The 21,244-nt window shown below is 46.4% G+C and overlaps 1 protein-coding gene across 2 annotated transcripts; it reads left to right on the forward strand.

Annotated features, from left to right (window-relative positions):
- The first annotated feature begins 16,183 nt into the window (after window positions 1-16,183).
- On the forward strand, window positions 16,184-19,715 carry SAA2 (serum amyloid A2). Of its 2 annotated transcripts, XM_015114693.3 has the most exons (5): window positions 16,203-16,348; window positions 16,432-16,492; window positions 16,932-17,026; window positions 18,898-19,036; window positions 19,440-19,715. In XM_015114693.3, exons 3-5 carry the CDS (start codon window positions 16,936-16,938, stop codon window positions 19,576-19,578), a joined length of 369 nt encoding a protein of 122 aa, XP_014970179.3. In that variant the 5' UTR covers window positions 16,203-16,348; window positions 16,432-16,492; window positions 16,932-16,935; the 3' UTR covers window positions 19,579-19,715. The 2 variants fall into 2 exon arrangements, with proteins under 2 accessions (XP_001086242.3, XP_014970179.3); XM_001086242.5 differs by lacking the exon at window positions 16,432-16,492 and having other exon boundaries at window positions 16,184-16,348.
- Window positions 19,716-21,244: the final 1,529 nt, after the last annotated feature.

A 21,244-nucleotide genomic window follows, 5' to 3' on the forward strand; every position in this document is an offset into this window, starting at 1 on the left:
AGACAAGTTCCTGGACGCCAGTGGTTTCTTCATCCCGGGTCATTTATCCCAGTTGTGCAACCTGTGGGAACAAGATAGGTTTGCTGTGCATGGCAGCTGTCAGGGCAGGAGACCAGCTCTGCTCCTCAGCATTGAGGGGGCTGAGGCTGCAGAGTTGAGAGTGGGAGCCCTGTGATGGTGGCACCTGCGCTGCTGGAAGGCGTGGAGTGAGGGCGGCTTTGAAGCCAGCTCCTGACTCTACTGTCATTTCCTCCGGATGGGCTCTGCTGGGCCACATGGCAGATGCCTCTGAAATCAAGTCCCTCTGAGTTCATATCTAAAGCTTCAAAGCTGACAGACTAAGTCCAGCACAGTGGCTCACTCCTGTAATCCCAATGCTTTTGGAGGCCACGGCAGTAGGATCACTTGGGGTCAAGAGTTTAAGATCAGTCTGTGCAAAATCGTAAGACCTTGTCACTACAAAAAATAAAAATAAATGGACCAGCTGTGGTAGTGTGCAGCTGTAATCCCAGCTACTCAAGAGGATGAAACGGAAGGATTGCTGGAGACCCAGGAGGTCAAGGCTGCAGTGAGCTGTAATGCCGCTACACTCCAGCCTGGGTGACAGAGCAAGATCGTGTCTCTAAATCAAAACAAAATAAAACTGGCAGCCTAGCCCTGCCATGTCTCATGTGTGCCCTGGAAGGCTCCTTCCACCCCTCAGTCTAGATATCCCGAGATTTACCTCCTCGGCACAGAAAAGCCCTGCTCAGCTGGCCTAGTCAATTAGGAAATTAGGAAGGAAGAAAGGATGTGTCAGTACCAGAGCCCAGCAGGGCTGAGGCCAGGACATGCAGAGAGGCTGGTGGACATAGCAGCAACTGTGGTTTCTTCTTCTCTCGTTCATTTTCACTCTTTCATTTTTTTCCTTCCTTCTTCTCTCTTTCTCCTTCCTTCCTCTCTCTCTTTTTCTTCCTTCCTTCCTCCTTCCCTCCCTCTCTCTCTTTCTCCTTCCTTCCTCTCCCTTCCTTCCTTCCCTCCCTCCTTCCTTTCTTCCTTCCTTCCTTTCTGCCTCTCTTCCTTCCTCTCTCTTTCTTCTTCCTTCCTTCCTCTCTCTTTCTTTCTCTCTCTTTCTTTCCTCTTTTCTTTTCTTTCTTTCACACCTGGTATTCCCAGGTAGTCTCCCATCCAAGTACTACCAGGCTCAACCCTGCTTACCTCCCTAGATCAGAGGAGATAAGGCACCTTCAGAATTCTATGAATATAGGCCTCAGGATAACTACTTTTTAAAGGAAATGACAATCTTGTTGGGAAAGAGAAAACAGTAAGTTTAAAAAACACTCCTTGGCCTACTCCTCACCTGATCTTCCTTTCTTTTCTCCCCTCCCCTCCCCTCCCCTCCCCTCCCCTCCCCTCCCCTCCCCTCTCCTCTCCTCTCCTCTCCTCTCCTCTCCTCTCCTCTCCTCTCCTCTCGTCCCCTCTTCTTTCAAGACAGGGTCTTGCTCTGTTGCCTGGACTGGAGTGCAGTGGTGTGATCATGGCTCACTGCAGCCTCAGCCTCCCAGGTTTAAGTGATCCTTGCATCTCAACCTCCCAAGTAGCTGGGACTACAGTTGTTTGCCAACACGTCTGGGTAATTTTTAAAATTTTTAGTACATTGGGAGTCTCACCATGTTGCCCAGGCTGGTCTCAGATTCCTAACCTGCAGTCCTCTTGCCTTGGACTCCCAAAGTGCTAAGATTATAGGCGTGAGCTACCATGCCCAGCCAGAAAGTTCATATGTGATTGCTTCTATTTTTCGATGAAATAGGAAGCAAACTTGTCAACTGAGAAAAGAATGAACGAGGAGTTGTGGGAAGTTTCAGAAGAGAAGAGAAGTAAAAAGTGATCATCTAGGAGAGGAAGAATGTGACTGAACTTGAGAAAGGTAGTGGATTGTACGGTAGCTCAAGGTTAATGACCATGAATTTAAAGTGAGACTAGTCATAGCAGTTGTACTTTTTTTCTGATCACATTCAGCTGCCAAGGTTCAGACTTTTAGCAAGTGGCAAATTGAATATCACTGTGCAATAAATGCTTGTTGAATTGTATGACTGAATACATGCAAAAGTCAAAGGAGGAGGATTCATTTAAAGATGAGGGAGAGTTACAGGGCACAGGAAGAATGTTAACAGAGAGAGTGACTGAGAGTAAAAGATAGGGCACAGCATAGACTTTGATGACCAAGGGCCCACAGGACCACTGGGGATAGGGTTGCCCAGAGTGTAGCTGGAGCAGGTCTTCCTCTGAGACAGGCAGGAGAGGAGAGATAACAAGGAAGATGCATTTTGAGATGAAGGACAGAGATCCTGAGGGAAACCAGCAGGCCCTTTCCTTTACCAGTCATAGGACTCATTGCTCTCCACCTGTTTGCATTTCTGAGTTTGACCCAGACTGCACAAAACACAGGGATGGGAACCTTGTCAGCCTTATTGACAGATAACTGTTGTCTCTTTTACACCAAACACAGCACCTCACCTGTAGCAGGTTCTCGGTCACTTTTATTGATTGAAAGAGTCAGTGCATGAGTGAAGTAGAAGTCATCTGCAATAGATTGACAGGTTGAAGGTTAAGAAAAATGGAAAAGCTTTGGAACAATGATGTTTAGTATTAGTCATTTAGAGATGAACATGGACATTGTTAATATGCAATAAAGTCTCAGCCTACTTGAAATGTTTACATTAATTGTCAAAAAACATTCAGAAGGCAAACCCTTATCAGCTCTCTGCTGCTCCCAGAGAGATGTTATTAGGCATCATCTTCTGGGTTATGATGGCTTCTTAACTGGCTTCCACATTTCCACCTTTGCCACCAACTAGTGTCTTTTCAATATAGCAGCCAGACTGTTATAACACAAGACAACTTCTATCACCCTCCACTCAAAACTCTCCAGAGGATTCCACTTCCACTTATAGTTGAAGTCAAGTCCTTATAATGGTTTTCAAACTTTACTCAAACTGTCCTAGCTCCTTCCTCTCGTAACTCATCATCCAATTCTCTCCTCTTGCTCATTTTGCTCCAGCCACACTGGTCTCCAAACTCCCAGGCACATCTTACCCTAGGGGCCTTGGATTAGCTGTTCCTTTCCTCTGGAGCATTCTTTTCCCAGATATTTGCATATCAGGGCTTTGAGGGGGCCATGATCCGGGAATCCAATATACTGGAAGGTTCAACAATATAGTTATTGTCAGAGTATTGGTGGTGAATATGTTGGAAAGAGGGCTGTGAATGAACCGTGAAAGTTTTCCGTGAAGATGGGAGAGGACTGGAGAGTTTTGTCAACAAATACAATAAAGAGATACTTTGTCTCCAAATATCACTAAGCAGATTGTCTACACAGAAGCTTCTAGTGGGTATTTCTAGGCTGGGCACGGTGGCTCACAACTGTAATCCCAACACTTTTGGAGGCGGAGGCGGAGGATGGGTTAAGGTCAGGAGTTTGAGACCAGTCTGAGTAACATAGCGAGACTCCATTTCTACAAAAAATTAACAGTTAGCTGGGCATGGTGGCACGCTCCTGTTGTCCTCACTACTTGGGAGGCTGAGGTGGGAGGATCACTTGAGCCCAGGAGTTTGAGGTTACAATGAGCTATGATTGCACCGTTGCACTCCAGCCTGGCAACAGAGCAAGACTCTGTCTCAAAAAAAAAAAAAAAAAAAAAAAAAAAAATACAGATTCCTAATCCATAATTTTGGAGGTCTCGGTCTCAGTTCAGCGAGTTGGGGGTGATCTTCAGGAATCAGTGTTTGAAAATCTTCCTGTTTGGAAATCACTTGTGTAGATAACATTAGTAAGACTGGAGGGAAGGTGGTAATGAATTTATCAGGCACTTCAAAGAGGACACATCACAGAGAACTGGGGGTGAAGAATAGAGAAATGGTCATGGAGAGCAAAGAGGACAAGGACTCCTCTTTCCCATTCTGTTGTCTAGGAGGAATTGCAGGAGGCAGACCCCGTGGGTAAAGATGAGAATAAAGTGAAATCAACACGGGAAAGACAGGTTTCAGGTTTTTGTAATGGGAAGGAAACAGGCGGAGATAAAGGGGCATCCTCGCTGCAGACCCTTCTTTTGAGGAACTCACTGGAAGGTAGTAGAAGAAGGGTGGGCAGACTGTAGGGAGAGGTGAGGCTGACTCTGACTCTTAGGGAAATTAGTTGATGTGACGTGAAAGCAGGGAGATAAGAAGGGTAAAGGACATGGCGGTTGAGCATGCTGGTTAGTGACAGCAGATTGGGATTCTTTATTGCTTTCGGGCTCAGTGTGGGGTGCTGTGCTGTGGGGGGCTGATACTTATGAGCCAGTGGAACTACTCCCCAAAGGTCAAGTGGACTAAAATAAAAACAGTGAGGATGACTTTCTGATCTTCTCCCAACTGTGCTGAACTCCTGAAGAGAATGAAAGTTAGCAGAAGTTCTGGAGAGAATGAAGGGACAAGGGAGGAGGGGAAGGAAAGAGTGGCTAGTGAAGGTGGAAAAGGAGTACTTTCAGCACATGCTTAATCTGAGGACATTTATCAGCAAGAAACTCATTTTTAAAGCTGACACACAGTATTGAAACTTGGAGGCCACAGGCCTCGCAGGCCGGGTCTTCTACTTTTTGAGATCTCTAATTACTGGATCCAAGCTTTCTCCCTGGGAAAGGGTAATTTGTTTGTTCATGAATTCATTTTTTATAGAGTCACAGCCAGTCCCTTCTTTCTAACATGTACACCATATCTTCTAGGCACGACTGTCTTTTAACATTAAGAAAAACTCTGCCTCCAAACTCCTATCAGATGGAGAAGCTGCAGAGAAGATAAATGGCTCATTGAAGGACCAGAATGCAGGACACTCATGATACCTTGGCCAGTGCTCTTTCTTCTCCACTTCCTTGCCTCCATCCCTTAACAAATGTTCTTTTCTGGGAACTTGAAAAGATGATGAGTGGTTTATGGTAATTCCAGGTTGGATTATTTGGTTTGGGAGAATGCCATTGGTCACAGCAATCTCAGCTCCTGGCAGCAGAAACCTGAACTTTGTCTCCATCCCATTTTGCCATGCTTATCTCTAACAGAAAGTCCTGTTACAAAACACCAGAATACCTTTCCAGTAGAGGTTGTGACACTGAGTTCCCATCACAGATCCTAAAACCCAGCCACCTAGACTTGGAAGCAGTATGACTAGAAGTTAAGAGCCAAACCCTGGATTCAGACAGACCTGGTATGACCTTGCCTCTGCCATATACTGATACTGTGGAATAGCATTTAATGACCTGGAGAAGTATGGACAATCTCTTAAGGGAAAGAGTGAAATACAATATGATCCCATTTTTGTTCAAAGACGTGTTCCCATGATGAAACACAACCTAGAAAGTTTTACATCAACTGGTATCTGTGTTTCTAGGTAGTGGGAACAGCTTGTGTTATTCTAGGTTTTTAGAATTTTTTACAATGACATGTTCATTCATTTATTGATTCATCATCAATCATCCATTCACTCATCAAGTTCCTTCTATGCAGCAGATACTACAATAGACATTGGGCATACAATGAGGGGAGATGGTGGCTAACCAGGTCTAGGCTGTGCCTCCATGAAAAAGAGACTTATAATTGGGGAAAACTGGTTATCCATGTGTAGACACAAAGCTTATACTTATAATAAATCAGTAAGATTCCAATAAATAAATGGGAAAGAATTATGTGTACAAAAAGTATAATGAAAGAAAAGAGAAAGCAAGGGGTGTCACTAACCATTCTAAGATTATTTCTCCCAAAGAACAACAGTCCCCCAGTACTAACATCATTGCTCATTCCTACCCTGTCTTATTAAAATAAATGAAATCAGAAATGGCTCAGCTGTCAAAAGGTCTCCCGCCACTTTACAGAAGTAAAGCCAGGCCAGATTACCGGGACGGCAGGAGAAAAGATTCCCTCCTGTTTCTTCCACTTAGCAAGTGAATCACCAGGAACACAAAAGGACCCACTTTCTAATTAAGGGGTGGACTCTTAATTGTGTTTGCTGTGTGTCCCTCCTCACAAAGCCCACACCCTCTGATGGAGAGAGAACCCTTTCCTCCTGGCTCGGAGTTTCGAAGTTGCATTCTTTAGGCACCAGAATCCAAACCTGTCTGCGTTGAGTTCTGTGTCTCTTGCCCTATAGATTGTTGGCTGAGGCTCACGCCTCTCTGAAGCCTGCTGGCCTCTAACTGATGAATGAATCGGGTCATGTGAAGGACTCGCAGGGGGAGCATGTTGGGATTTGGTCACTAGCCCACTGTCGGCAACAGTCAGAGCTACTCTCAGAGTCTGGAACTGGTATTGCCGAAGGACAACAGAACTCTGCATTCTGTTTAAAAATATTTCACTTTATTCCTTTTAAACATTTGCAAAAGGGAGTAATAAATTATAGGCGGGTGGATCACCTGAGGTCAGGAGTTCGAGACAAGCCTGGCCAGCATGGTGAAACTCTGTCCCTACTAAAAATACAAAACGTTAGCTGGCGTTGTGGTAGGTGCCTGTAATCCCAGCTACTTGGGGGACTGAGGCAGGAGAATCGCTTGAACCTGGGAGATAGAGGTTGCAGTGAGCCGAGATCGCGCCACTGCACTTCAGCCTGGGCAACAACAGTGAAACGCCATCTGAAAAAAAAAAAAAATAGACATCTCAAAACCCCAAATCTCTTATGGAATTGTATAGTATTTATGAAACTAATAACTCATTTGAGAAGGGGAAAATTGGTCTTAAAATTCCAATAATTCTTAAGTTTTGTTTCAATTTCAAGTAATTTATAGGTATGTCTTAGAAATCATTATTAAGGCCAGGTGTGGTGGCTCACGCCTGTAATTCCAGCACTTTGGGAGGCTGAGGCGGGTGGATCACGAGGTCAGGAGATTGAGACCATCTTGACTAACATGGTGAAACCCCGCCTCTACTAAAAATACAAAAAAAAAATTAGCTGGGTGTGGTGGTGGGTGCCTGTAGTCCCAGCTACTTTGGAGGCTGAGGCAGGAGAATGGTGTGAACCCAAGAGGCAGAGCTTGCAGTGAGCCGAGATCGTGCCTCTGCACTCCAGCCTGGGAGACAGGGCGAGACTCCGTCTCAAAAAAAAAAAGAAAAGAAATCATCATTAAACCCATTAAACCTTCTGTACCAGTTAGGCTATTCAAATATCTACATCTTTAAACATGGATAGCAATTTTGAAAAATAGAGAAGTTTTCAGTTTAGATGAACAATGAAATATTTTGTCAAAAATACGCCTTTTCCTTTCACATTAATTGTCAGGAAAATCCAACATAGGAAATTTACTACTTATGACTGAACAACATCAAATTTGTAGATTTACCAGAAAGCCTGTCTCAATCTGATTAGTTAGCAAAACAGGGAGTCCTGTTTAGTTCTCCTAAACATTTTGTAACTCCCTGGTTTCTCTTACCTTCAGAGAGATGTGATTTACAACACAGTGGTTCAATAAACAAAAGGTACTTTCAGATCCAAGTGATTCGCCTTCCAATTTCCCATTAATTAAAGATGATTCTGTGCGTAAATGGAGACACAGGTCTCTTGACACATAGCCTTTTTCCATAACCCCAGTACTGTATCTTCCTTGTCAGACCTGCTGGGTGGGCACACTTCCCAGAGACAGGGTCCTCCACCTCTCTGGAGCCCCCAACCTTATTTGGGAACTCAGGCTCACTACATTTATGCCCAGGTATGGGGAACTCACAGCCAGGAGACCTAACCCCAGCAGATCTTACAAGAGGAGCTGGGGTACATACCACTCATAGACAGACCGAGGATAAGGATGACTTGAGCCCCTGCTTGGCATACCTTTCCTTCTTGGCACATAGATGTGTTCACCTCCAGGCCTAGCACAACTGGGAAAGGCCTAGAATTACTAGGCATTAGGACCAGCGAAAGGTTTCAGAGTCAAGGAAGAATTGAGCTTATGGCCTCCTGTGGTCCAGCTGGATATAATGTGTCCCAAATCTGTTCCCTAACTTCCACCAGGACTGCCCATTTCCCCAACTCTAATGTAGGATTCCTTTTTTTTTTTTTTTTTTTTGAGACAGAGTCTCTCTGTGTTGCCCAGGCTAGAGTGCAGTGGCGTGATCTCAGCTCACTGCAAGCTCTACCTCCCGGGTTCACGCCATTCTCCTGCCTCAGCCTCCTGAGTAGCTGGGACTACAGGCACCCACCACCACACCCAGCTAATTTTTTTTGTATTTTTAGTAGAGACGGGGTTTCACCACGTTAGCCAGGATGGTCTCGATCTCCTGACCTCGTGATCCACCCGCCTCAGCCTCCCAAAGTGCTGGGATTACAGGCGTGAGCCACTGTGCCTGGCCTAATGGGGGATTCTTTAGACTGTAGGGAGTCATTAGGGAAGGAAATGCTTTGTGTTTGCTCAGGCATTCATTCCAGCCCCATCCCATCTGCAATGAGAGACTCGTAAGCTCCAAATCCTGACTTTCCTTAATGCCTCAGGTCCAGTGTCCTATCTGCCTCTCTACTAGCACTCCCGCTTTGCTGCCTCAAGATGCTTCCCTCCCATTGATGATGTGTGAGTATTTCTGTTGTTGGTTTTTCATATCTTTTTCCATCTTTTTTTTCTTTTTCTTTTTCTTTTTATGGAGACAGGGTCTCATTCTGTCACCCAGGCTGGAGTGCAGTGGTGCAGTCTCAGCTCACGGCAACCTTGATCTCCCAGGCTCAAGCAATCCTCTCACCTCAGCTTCTCGAGTAGCTGGGGCTACAGGAGTACACCACAACACCCGGTTAATTTTTATAATTTTTGTAGAGATGCGGTTTCCGCGTGTTGGCCAGGCTGATCTCAAACTTCTGGGTTCAAGTGACCCACCCACCTTGGCCTCCCAAAGTGCTGGGATTACAGGCGTGAGCCACCGCTCCCAGCCCATTTACACATTTTAATTTAATTTGACTTTTATTAATTTTTTTGCAGCCCACAACAAGATGTCTTCATATTTTTCTTTTAAATTATTATTTCTTGGAGACAAGGTCTTGCTCTGTTGCTCAGGCTGGAGTGCAGTGGCGGGATTGTAGCTCACGGCAGCCTCTAACTCTTGGGCTCAAGTGATCCTCCCACCTCAGACTCTCAAGTAGTTAGGACCACAAGCATGAGCCACCATGCCTGCCCCCCACTATATATCTATATCTATATCTATATCTATATCTATATCTGTATCTATCTATCTATATATATGTTCAACATTTTTGACTTTCTCTTCTTGAAATACTTTTAATAAGAAGATTTCTGAGCTGGGCATGATGGTGGCTTATGTCTGTAATTGCAGCACTTTGGGAGGCCAAGGCAGGAGAGTCACTTGAGCCCAGGAGTTCAAGACCAGGCTTGGCAACATAAAGAGACTCTGTATCTACACAAAAATAAGAAAACTAGCTAGGCATGGTGGTGTGTGCCTGAAGTCCCAGCTACTCGGGAGGTTGAGATGAGAGAACTGCTTGAGCCCAGGAGTTTGAGGCTACAGTGAGTCATGATTACACCACTGTACTCCAGCTTGGGCAACAGAGTGAGACCCTATTTTTTTTTTTTTGCCTTAGAATATAGGTTTTATTATTAGTTAGGTATGGCAAGGCCAACAGCTCAGGAGATGACTGCCATTGAGAAGATAGCCTGTTACTCACAGTTCCCAAGAGAAGAGAGTGAACTATGCCACAGGGGACTGCACCAGGAAGCAAGTGGGTAAGTCAGAGAGCAGAGGAAGTAGGGGAGGTGTAGGAAGAATCCTTACTGTGTTTCTGCAGGAAGGAATGGCGTGGCAGCATACACAGGTTTAGGATTGGCTAGCATGAATAATTTCAATGGGTGCAGGGGCATGGAGGCTGTCCCTAGTTATTTGGGACGTGGTCTTTGAGTGATTAGGACAGGTGGATGGTGCCCCAGGATGTGAGAGCTCGATAAAGGAGGTGGGTGGGAGTGTGGACTCTGGATTGGTTGGCCTGCACATGGAGGGTGTGCTCCCATGAGAGTCATTTACTATCTCTAGGACTTGACTAGCTCTGAGAGAAATGGTCCCTCAGGGTCAGCAAGGGCCCAGATACCAAGCACCAAAAACACAGAATGAAAGGACATGATTAATACAACTTGCGAGGCACCCTTGGCATGGCTCAGGCATTCTGCTTAGACAAGCCAGGCTGTCTGAGAGTCTTGCCAGTGCCTGTCTCATCCTTGGCTGACATGCTTTCCCTGGTCACCTTTGCAAGTCGGCTTCCCTACTTAAAACACCTCCAGTCTCCATCCAGTCTCCTGCTCCACAATTCCCACCTGGAGAGCAGTCCTCACTAAGTCCTCCATAGCCTGCCTGCATCCGTCCTGGGACATTTCATTCCTATGACTGTCCCCAGTGTGTCCCATCTGCTGTTCACACTCCTCTTTCCCAGGTGCCCGTTTCATACCTCATGCAACACTTCTGTCGCCTGGTGGCCTGAAGCACATGCGCATGGCGTGTCCTGGCACAGGTAGAGTAGGATCTGATGTCCATGGGCCCTCAGCATCTCCACCACATCTCATGAACCATTCCTTGCCTAGATACAGTCCAACATCACTCCGACATTTCCTGTGGGATGGTGGGGTGGGGTACACGCACTTCTCTGTGGGTCTCCATTGACAAACTTTACGCTTAGCACTTTACAGGAAATGGTTTCATTCAGGCCGGGAGTAAGGAGGTTCTGCAAAGCTGTGCAGCCCTACTTTCCTGGCGCCCACTTTGGACGTAACTGCTACTGCAAACAACTCTCGCTTCTTCTGCCCTCGAGACACCCTCTGCCCCAAAGACTGTGGCAGGGTTCCTAGTGGTCTCCTCACTTGCGGCAGATCCCTTGATTCCACATCTCAGAGACTAGTACATGTCCCCTCTTCACTCATGTCAGGGAAAAACTCTCTCAAACCGCTTTTTCCCTCTGCCCTCAAACAGCAACGATCATCAACACAGAAGATCTCGATAACCAAAGGTGTGGGGTTTTTCTCCCCACACACCAAGCAGGAGACACCAGGAGTGTCCTCAAATGCAGTTCCAACACTACCTACCTGGAGACAATGTCAGATCCCACAGGTTGGGGGCTCAGTCCCTAAGGCCTCTCCCTCTTTCTCCCCAGTTGCAAGTCTGGGCCTCTGGACCTTCTGACTGACTGGCTTCAAGTTGGGGTTCCCATGACCCCCTTCTTGGGTTCATTTAATTTGCTGGAGTGACTCACATAACTCAGGGAAACATATTTGCTGGTTTATTATAAAGGATATTATGAAGGATACAGATGAAGAGATGTGGAAGGTGAGGTAAGGGGAAAGGGGCGTGGAGCTTTCATGTCCTCCCTGGGTGTGCCACTCTCCAAGAAGTGTTCACTCTCCAGATAGTGTTCAGCTATCTGGAAACTCTCTGAACCCTGTCCTTGTGGGTTCTTATGGAGGTTTCATTACGTAGGCATGACTGACAACCATGCAGAAATGTGATTGGACAAAAAGCATGTGATACAAACCCAGCAAGGCTTGTCTGTTCGCCTCTCTGTGCAGCATTCCTTCCTCCAGGGTATGAGGCAAGGCCCTTTCTGGAATGAGGCCCACAATCAAATTAGAGTCTTGCTTGGGGCAGGTGGAAGAAGGACAGGAGAAGGTAATAGACAGAGATTCTGTTTAATGAGGCCTACAGTGCCCAACAATATAACAAGGAGTTAGGATCCAGGAGCTGCAGATGGAAAGCAAAATATATGGCCGGCGCGATGGCTCACAACTGTAATCCCAGCACTTTGGGAGGCTGAGGCCGGTGGATCACCTGAGGTCAGGAGCTTGAGACCAGCCTGGCCAACATGGTGAAAACCCGTCTCTACTAAAAATACAAAAAGTAGCCGGGTGTGGTGGTGGACACCTGTAATCCCAGCTACTCGGGAGGCTGAGGCACAAGAATCACTTGAACCCGGGAGGCAGAGGTTGCAGTGAGCAGAGAGTGCACGACTGCACTCCAGCCTGGGCAACAGAAAGAGACTCGGTCTCAAATAAAAGATATATATATATATATACACACACAAAATAACACCACAACTTTTACTTTTTTAATTGACTTAACTTTTCATTGACTTAACTTTTCTTTTTTGTTTTGAGACGGAGTTTCGCTGTTGTTGCCCAGGCTAGAGTGCAATGGTGCAATCTCAGCTCACCGCAACCTCTGCCCCCTGGGTTCAAGCGATTCTCCTGCCTCAGCCTCCCAAGTAGCTGGGATTACAGGCATGCGCCACCACGCCCAGCTAATTTTGTATTTTTAGTAGAGACAGGGTTTCTCTAGATTGGTCAGGCTAGTCTCGAACTCCGAACCTCAGGTGATCCGCCTGCTTCAGCCCCCCCAAAGTGCTGGGATTACAGGCGTGAACCACTGCACCCGGCTGACTGAACTTTTCATAGATAACTTATTTATTATAAAGAATTAATTTGTTAGCTGGGTGTGGTGGCTCACACCTGTAATTTCAGCACTTTGGGAGGCCAATGCAGGTTTATTTACAATAAATACAAAAAGTATCTAGGCCTGGTGGTGTGCACCTGTAGTCCCAGCTACTTGGCAGGCTGAGGTGGGAGGTTCACCTGAGCTGGAGAGGTTGAGGTTTTAGTGAGCTGAGATTGTATCACTGCACTGCAGCCTGGGTGACAGAGGCAGACTTTGCCTTAAAACAAAAAAGAAAGAAAGAAAGAAAGAAAGAAAGAGAGAGAGAGAGAGAGAGAGAGAGAGAGAGAGAGAGAGAAAGAAAGAAAAGAAGAAGAAAGAAAGAAAGAAAGAAAGAAAGAAAGAAAGAAAGAAAGAGAATTTGTTGCATTCCAGATAAAAATTCCAGTGGGAAATTTTGATTCACATTGCATTTAATTTATAAATAAATTTGGGAGAATTGGTATCTTTGCTAAGCTAAAATATAATCTCTGTGGACATGATGTGCCACTTTTTATCCTTTAGCAGACTAAATTTTCTCTGTAAGAGGTTATTTCCTAGATAATATTTTTGGTACTACATTTTGCTATATTTTGTAACTGTTGTTGCAGAGAAATGCTATCAATTTTTAAAATTTCGCTATGAATACAGCAGCCTCACTGAATTCTCTTAGCAGTTCTAATAGTTTGCCATTTGATTCTGACAGGTTTTCTATGTAAAAGATGGTGTCATCTTGAAACAATGATCGTTATATTTCTTCTCTTTCACCTCTTACCTTCCTTGTGTTTCTTAAGCATTGGGCAGGTCTTTCAGGGATATGTGAAACAGTAGCAGTAACAACTGGATATCTTGGCCCTTTTTTTCCCCCCGCCCCATGATGGAGTCTCACTCTGTTGCCCAGGCTGGAGTGCAGTGGCACGATCTCAGCTCACTGCAACCTCCACCTCCCGGGTTCAAGTAATTCTCCTGCCTCAACCTCCTGAGTACTTGGGATTACAGGTGCCTGCCACCACATCCGACTAATTTTTGTACTTTTAGAAGAGATAGGGTTTTACCATGTTGGCCAGGCTGGTCGCGAATTCCTGACCTCCAATGATCCACCTGCCTTGTCCTCTCTAAGTGCTGGGATTACAAGTGTGAGCCACCACGCCTGCCATTGTGGCCTCTTTATCACCTGAAGTGTCTTCATTACACATGTTTGCTGTAGAGCAATGGTTCTCAAACCTTTTGGTCTCAGGATCCCATTACACTATTAAAAATTATTGAAGACCCCAAAGAACTTTTATTTATGGGGACTCTATTTATCAGTATTTACCATATTAGAAAGAAAAAATTTAAACATTTATCAATTCTTCAAAAAATTATAAATCTTCTATATGTTAACATAAATAATATATTTTATGTAAAAGCCATTTTCTGAAAAAATTAGTAAGAAGAGTACTATGGTTTTACCTTCTTGAAAATTTTTCATGTCTGATTTTTTTTTTCATACCTGGATTTCCCTATCTGATTCACCATCCAATTTGTTTTAATATGTTGTTTAGATTGGAGTATATGAAGAAAAGTCAGCCTCACAGAGATATATAGTTGAAAAGGGGGAGTGTATCTTAATGGTATTTTTAGATAATTGTGGCTATTCTTTTTTTTTTTTTTTTTTTTTTGAGACGCAGTCTCGCTCTGTCGCCCAGGCTGGAGTGTGGTGGCACAATAATGACTCACTGCAAGCTCCACCTCCCGGGTTCATGCCATTCTCCTTCCTCAGCCTCCTGAGTAACTGGGACTACAGGCACCCGCCACCACGCCCGGCTAATTTTTTAAAAATTTTTGGTAGAGACGGGATTTCACCGTGTTAGCCAGGATGGTCTTGATCTCCTGACCTCATGATCCACCCGCTTCTGCCTCCCAAAGTGTTGGGATTACAGGCGTGAGCCACCACACCCGGCAATTGTGGCTATTCTATACTATACCAAACTCAACAAGTGGTAGCTTCTGAAAAGTCAGTTACAATGTGGAAATTTGCACTCATATCAACGAACTTATCATATTGTGTGTACTCATGAGAAAATGAGACTGAAACATGAAAACAGTGTGTTAGTACTATTCTAAAAATAATTTTGATATCAAAGCCCCCCTAAGGAGGGATTCTCAGGGTTCCCTGGAAAACAGTTTGAGAACTGTTGCTATAACATATTGATATTTATCCTTTCTCAAGTCAGAAAGGGTCTCTTTATTTTGTTATACATTTTCCTTATCATCAATAGATGTTGACAATTATGAAATTCATTTTCTGCATCTAGTAAAATAAATGTACAGTCCTTTCCTTTGATTACTGGTACAGTGAATTACAAAGATAGATTTTTCTGATATTAAACTCTTCTTGAATCCCTGGAATAAACCCTGGTTGATCATGATGTACTATTATTTTCTCTACCGAGTTGGAAACATTTAGCATCTCTCTGTGAACTCTTTCTCCCTGGGAGTGTCAACTACCCTGCCTAAAAGATGTGTGACTGTGTGTGTAGACCCGTTCCAGCAGGTACCACTCTCAATGGTTTTAAGGTGGCAGGATGTAGTGGGAGAGGCGGAGGTGTCAATGCATAGGTGTCAGAGCAGAGTCTACAATGTCATTGTTCACACGGGAGCCACGCATTTGCTATTTATGGGGCGTTTGGCCATCCTTTACCTCCTCGCCCCACCCATTTCTCAGAGATTAAAAAAATGTTTTTAAAGACAATCTTGCTGTGTTGTCCTCATGTGTCCAATGTGGCCTCAAACTTGTGGGTTCAAGCAGGCCTCCTGCCTTGGCCTCCCAAGTAGCTGGGACTACAGGCACATGCCACTGTGCCTGGCCCATTTCTAAATTTTTTGTTTGTTATTACAAATGCCTAGCCCTCAGGGTATGAACATGGACTGCAGAAGAAGAAACCAGAGTTGCTGCTATGTCCACCAGCCTCTCTGCATGTCCTGGCCTCAGCCCTGCTGGGCTCTGGTACTGACCCATCTCTGGCCACCATGCTCCTCCACAAGCCTCTGCAGAGCTAATCTGACCCTGTTGATGTTCTCATGAGAGAGTGAACTGTGTGGCCCCTGCATCCCTCCATGATAATAGAGCAGAACAAGAGCTCTCCCATCCTTCCCTGCCTGGGAGCCGGGCACATCCCCAGCTGGGCTGCCAATTTAATGCACCACACTCGCATTCTCCCAAGGTGGGGCTCCAGGACTAGGCAGGAGCAGCAGAAAGTGCCCTGCTCTACATTGCCCTCGGCTCAGGAGCCAGCTTAGAAAAGGCATTTCCAAATTGGCTAGGCCAGCTGAGCAGAGATTTTCTGTGCCGAGAAATCTCAGGATATCCAGACAGAGGGGTGGAAGGAGCCTTCCAGGGCACACATGAGATGTGGCAGGGGTAGGCTGTCCATTTTAAAACTTAAAGGCTTTAGACATGAACTCACAGGGACTTCATGTCAGGGCCATCTGCCATGTGGCCCAGCAGGGCCCATCCTGAGGAAATGACCAGTATAGTCAGGAGCTGACTGAAAAGCTGCCCTCCATGCCCTCCAGCAGCCCAGGTGCCACCATCACGGGGCTCCCACTCTCAACTCTGCAGCCTCAGCCCCCTCAATGCTGAGGAGCAGAGCTGGTCTCCTGCCCTGGCAGCTGCCATGCACAGCAAACCTATCTTGTTCCCACAGGTTGCACAACTGGGATAAATGACCCGGGATGAAGAAACCACTGGCGTCCAGGAACTTGTCTTAGACCGTTTTGTAGGGGAAATGACCTGCAGGGACTTTCCCCAGGAACCACATCCAGCTTTTCTTCCCTCCCAAGAGCCCAACAGGGAAGGCTCAGCATAAATAGCAGCCACCTCTCCCTGGCAGACAGGGACCCGCAGCTCAGCTCCAGCATAGATCAGGTGAGGAGCACACCAAGGAGTGATTTTAAAACTTACTCTGTTTTCTCTTTCCCAACAAGATTGTCATTTCCTTTAAAAAATAGTTATCCTGGGGCCTACAGCCATACCATTTTGAAGGTGTCTTATCTCCTCGGATCTAGGGAGGTAAGCAGGGTCGGCCTGGTAGTACTTGGATGGGAGACCACCTGGGAATACCAGGTGCTAAAAGCTTTAAGAATAAAAAATTGTGATCTTACTTTGTGTTTATCCCATGTTGAGTTCTGTGCTGGGCAGAGGGAACACACGGTAAATGCGTTGTGGGGAATTACAGGCTACTTGAGGGAGTGACAGTCTGGTCGTAGCTCCCGCCTTTCTCCATCAATGCCACGTTGGCATCCTCTTACACAGTCAGGCTTTAGGGCTGATGGGTTCAGAACCAAGGGCTTCTGGCTCTGAGTGAGGTCCTGCTGCAAGGTTTCCTAGATGAGCCACTAAGATTCTAATAAGATCCAGTGGAAATAACCAGGCTCTCGTTGGAATATAAGTCCCAAGGAAAGCTGTGCCACTCTTGTGGGCGACTGCCTGACTTCTCCTTTCATTTCAGCACCATGAAGCTTCTCACGGGCCTGGTTTTCTGCTCCTTGGTCCTGGGTGTCAGCAGCCGAAGCTGGTTTTCCTTCCTTGGTGAGGCTTATGACGGTAAGGCTTCAGAAGGTATGCAGGATTTCTGAAGAGAAGCATCATCCTGGACCTCATCAAATGGGGGAAATGATGCTTTCGGAAGGCTGCTTTTGAACCACAGAGTTGCTAGTGTCTGCGTTGCTAGGGCCTGTCATGAACTAGGCTTTGCTGGATTGCCCATCTCGGGTCTTTCAGAGCTGCTGGGAATATCTTCTTTCCCCGTAGTGCAGCTTCTCGGTGTGTTCAGCGGATGGATCACGTTTCAGAAGCCGCTGCAAGGTGTATCAAAAACACATCTCCTGAGCCGTAAGGGACGGGAGATCCAGTAACAACGCACACGGGGTATTTTTGTGCTTTCTTAAGGTTTGAGCCGCTGCCTTAGGTTGTGGTGCCCAATGTTCAGGATGTGCCGGATGTCTGGGGAGCTGCTCAACAGCTTAGAGAGTCAGTCAGTTGCTCAGAGAAAGAACAATCATCCTTTCCAGGAGTAGCTGAGCTTTTGTTTTGAGTAGAAGATGCAAATTAAGGCCTGCGATTGGTATAAAATGTCCCTCAGCATAAATCTCATAAGAGCATGACTAAGGCTGTTGACCCTTCTGTCTTCTTTCTCCTTCCTTCTTTGCTTTCCTAGTTGGATAATGTACACGGCTCTTTAGCCTCGCTCTGTCAGGGGCTCCCTTCCAGGTTTGTTCCATTTCCATTCCTTCTCCAGCCTTCTTGACAGGAGATGGGAACTGACGTGCATCAAACTCCCACAAGGATCAGAGCATCTTCTCATTGAATTTCAGAACGACTCTGTGAGGCAGGCATCCTCCCCTCTTTGAAGGTGACAAAGCTGAGGCTTAGAGCAGCTGAGACCGCTGCCCAGGGACTTACTGCCAGTCAGCAGGTGGCAGAGCAGAGGTTTGAGCCCAGCTGTGCTTGAGGTCAGAGCTCTTGCCAGGTAGACGCATCACTGACCAGCTCCTAGAGCTTGATGGTTATGAATCTCAGGCACGCCTTGGCATCACCTGAACTACCCATGCCTGCAACTCTCCAACAGAGTCTGCAGAAACTGGCCTGGGGTGTGGCCTGGGCATTGGGACTTTCAGTTTCTCTCTGGGTGATTAGAGAGTGCAGCCAAGGCTCACACCTGTAATTCCAGCACTTTGGGAGGCCAAGGTGGATGAATCACTTGAGGTCATGAGTTTCTGAGCAGCCTGGCCAACATGGTGAAACCCTGTCTCTACTAAAAACAGTAAAATGTAGCCAGGCGTGGTGGCAGGCACCTGTAATCCCAGCTACTCGGGAGGCTGAAGCAGGAGAATCACTTGAACCCAGGAAGCAGAGGTTGTAGTGAGTTAGATCGCGCCAGTGTGCTCCAGCCTGGGTGACAGAGCGAGACTCCGTCTAAAAAAACAAAAAAAGAAAGTGCAGCCAAGGCCGAGCACCACTGCTCTATTACTTCCTCAAGCAACCCACAGCATCAGTACAGCCTACTGAGAAAGTGTTTAGGGACTTTTATGCTCCTAGCAGTCGGTGGGACTCAGGTCACAATGAGATGTATTCCATTTGCAAGAATATATATTTTAGTAGTCAGGGCGGAGGTGCTCTGTGTCTGCCACCTTTCTCAGCATCAGTATTTCATGTCACCACCTCATTCCTATACACTCCTGGATCTTATCATAGGCAGCTTCATTCTATAGCAGTGGCTCTTCACCAGGGGACCTGGAGAAGCCAACTAGGATAAAGGAATGTGCTTCTCAACCCACGGTATCCAAGGCTGCTACGATCGCAGGCTGAAAGCTTGAAGTCAGTGGAAGATTTGTCCTTCTATCATTCCCCTCTAAGGTGTTGTTGGATTCTTCATGTTCTCCTGATGTCCCTTCTGCCTTGCCTTTCCTTTCCAGGGGCTCGGGACATGTGGAGAGCCTACTCTGACATGAAAGAAGCCAATTACAAAAATTCAGACAAATACTTCCATGCTAGGGGGAACTATGATGCTGCCCAACGGGGACCTGGGGGTGTCTGGGCCGCAGAAGTGATCAGGTAACTGGAGTTCCTGGGATGCCAGGGCTGGGTGAGCAGAGCTTGCCTGCCTTGGACAATCAGGAGGGAGGCGAGCTCCTTGTAGAGAAGTTAGAGGCTGCAGACCCTCCTCCTCTTGCCCTCTCTCTGCCTCTGTGCTCAGTGTGAGGGTCTGAGTGATGGTAGGAGCGAGTGATTCCTCACCCTCCCTCTCTGGGTGCTGTTCATCCAGCCTAGGGGAGCCCAGCCTGGCTGAGTGGGGCGGTGTCCAGGCAGGGTCAGTGTTTTCACCCCTCCTTCCTTGGCCTTTGTGGGCTCCTCTCAGAGCCCTCCCTTGGAACCCCCATTCCAAGGGAGAATGGGAGGGTGGGCTGTTGCTCACTGGCCTGGTGATTAATCTCCCTCTTGCCTGCCTGGACTACAGTGATGCCAGAGAGAATATCCAGAAACTCCTGGGCCATGGTGCGGAGGACACACTGGCTGATCAGGCTGCTAATGAATGGGGCAGGAGTGGCAAAGACCCCAATCACTTCCGACCTGCTGGCCTGCCTGAGAAGTACTGAGCTTCCTCTTCAGTCTGCTCTCAGGAGACCTGGCTGTGAGGCCCTCAGGGCAGGGATACAAAGTTAGTGAGGTCTGTGTCCACAGAGGCTGAGATATGGCATACAATAGGCATCTAATAAATGCTTAAGAGGTTGAATTTGTTGAAACAGTGTGGTCTTTTGGTGCGTGCTGCCTGTTTGGTACAAAGGGGAAATCAATGCACACTCACGTGAAGGGTGAGCCTAGGTAAGCTGTGTGTTTGGATGTGAGGAGACATTCTTAGCAGTCATAGCGCAGACACCTGCATCAACCCCTCCACAAGTCAGACCTCCTTTTTTCCAGACCCTTGTGGATACATTATTGCTATTTCCAGTCCCTTCCTTGTCCAGGCTTCTCATCTCCTGTCAATTATTTCCTGTTGCCTTCTCTGTCCCCCAGTTCTTCGTTCCTCAGTGATCTCTGTTTCTGGAGGCAGGGGACACAGACAATTGAATCATGAAATCCTGCCTCAATGACTGCCACCCCAATCTTCCTTTCATTTCTCAGCAACACCTACAAATTCAGGCATTAATGAATTTCTACCCATTCTGTCTAAAAAATACCTCCAATGCAGTTCTCTTCCACTCTGTTTTTGTTGCCTTATTTCAAGTCTAAATATGTAATGCGACCCCTTTTATGAATGTTTTCTGAGTTTCTGGACCTTAACTAGATCAAAATTATGGAAGTCGTGGCAGTGAAGAGAGAGCCAGATAGAGAAGAACTGTTTCATCAGTCAGGGTCCCTTTGGAAGACAGAAACCAGGCAGTAATTTGAAAAGGGAAATTTTAATATAAAGAATTATTAACTGATAGCAGCATTAACTTCTAAGAGTACAGCATATGAGAAGGTATAAATTTGAGATTGGGCCCCTCACAAGACTGACATTGGATGGCAAATAATTTACTGGGTCCTTCAAACCAAAACTAACAAACTCCATTGAGGTATTAATGAAACTTGGCAGGAACCTGCCCAGGGTGTAACTTAACTCTGGGAATGCAGCTAGGGTTCCTGCGACAAATTTGGGGAACTGTCTGCTTGGGGGCAGGAGAGAGGATGTTATCACACCCCCTGGGAAGCCAGCTGTGAAAGTGGCAGTGCTCTGGACTGAATTATATCTTGCCAAAATGTGTATCTTGAAACTCCAACTCACAGCATGGCTGTACTATTTTGTTACAGCAGCCCGAGCTGATTAAGATAAGTGGGCTGCTGGTGAACATCATGGACGTCCTACTGAGGTGCCACAGAAATTGTCAGGAAACTGCCTTGGCTTTGGGATGCCACTCAGATCTCTGGGGCGAGTGCCACTGGGTGTCCTGTACAGGAGCTGAAAGGAAGCAAAGCACACACGATCAGGAAAAGATGCCTTCGTCTCCTGCTTGGCCCTCTAACACCCTCTGTGTGTGAAGATTAACATCATGCCCAACTGGCAAAGGAGAAATGCTTACAGGGTCCAGCTCCAGCATCACAGTGAGGGCAAAAGGGTGGATGTGGAGCTCAAAATAAAGAAACTGTTAACTGGCATACCCCTTTTCTCTGAAAAAAGAATTGAGGAGGACTCCTAAGGTGAGAAGATTAGTTATAAAATTATATTTACAGAGGAAAGACAAACTTATTTGTCAAGGAGGAAGAAAATGTATGGATATAAAG

The sequence above is a fragment of the Macaca mulatta genome, chromosome 14 (genome assembly GCF_049350105.2).
Source record: "Macaca mulatta isolate MMU2019108-1 chromosome 14, T2T-MMU8v2.0, whole genome shotgun sequence".
NCBI classification, from domain to species: Eukaryota; Metazoa; Chordata; class Mammalia; order Primates; family Cercopithecidae; genus Macaca; species Macaca mulatta.

Coding starts and splice junctions, on each gene's coding strand:
- SAA2 (XM_001086242.5), top strand. CDS start 16,936: ATGAAGCTTCTCACGGGCCTGGTTTTCTGCTCCTTGGTCCTGGGTGTC. Junction 17,027..18,897: donor CCTTGGTGAGGCTTATGACG/GTAAGGCTTCAG, acceptor TTTCCTTTCCAG/GGGCTCGGGACATGTGGAGA. Junction 19,037..19,439: donor TGGGCCGCAGAAGTGATCAG/GTAACTGGAGTT, acceptor CCTGGACTACAG/TGATGCCAGAGAGAATATCC.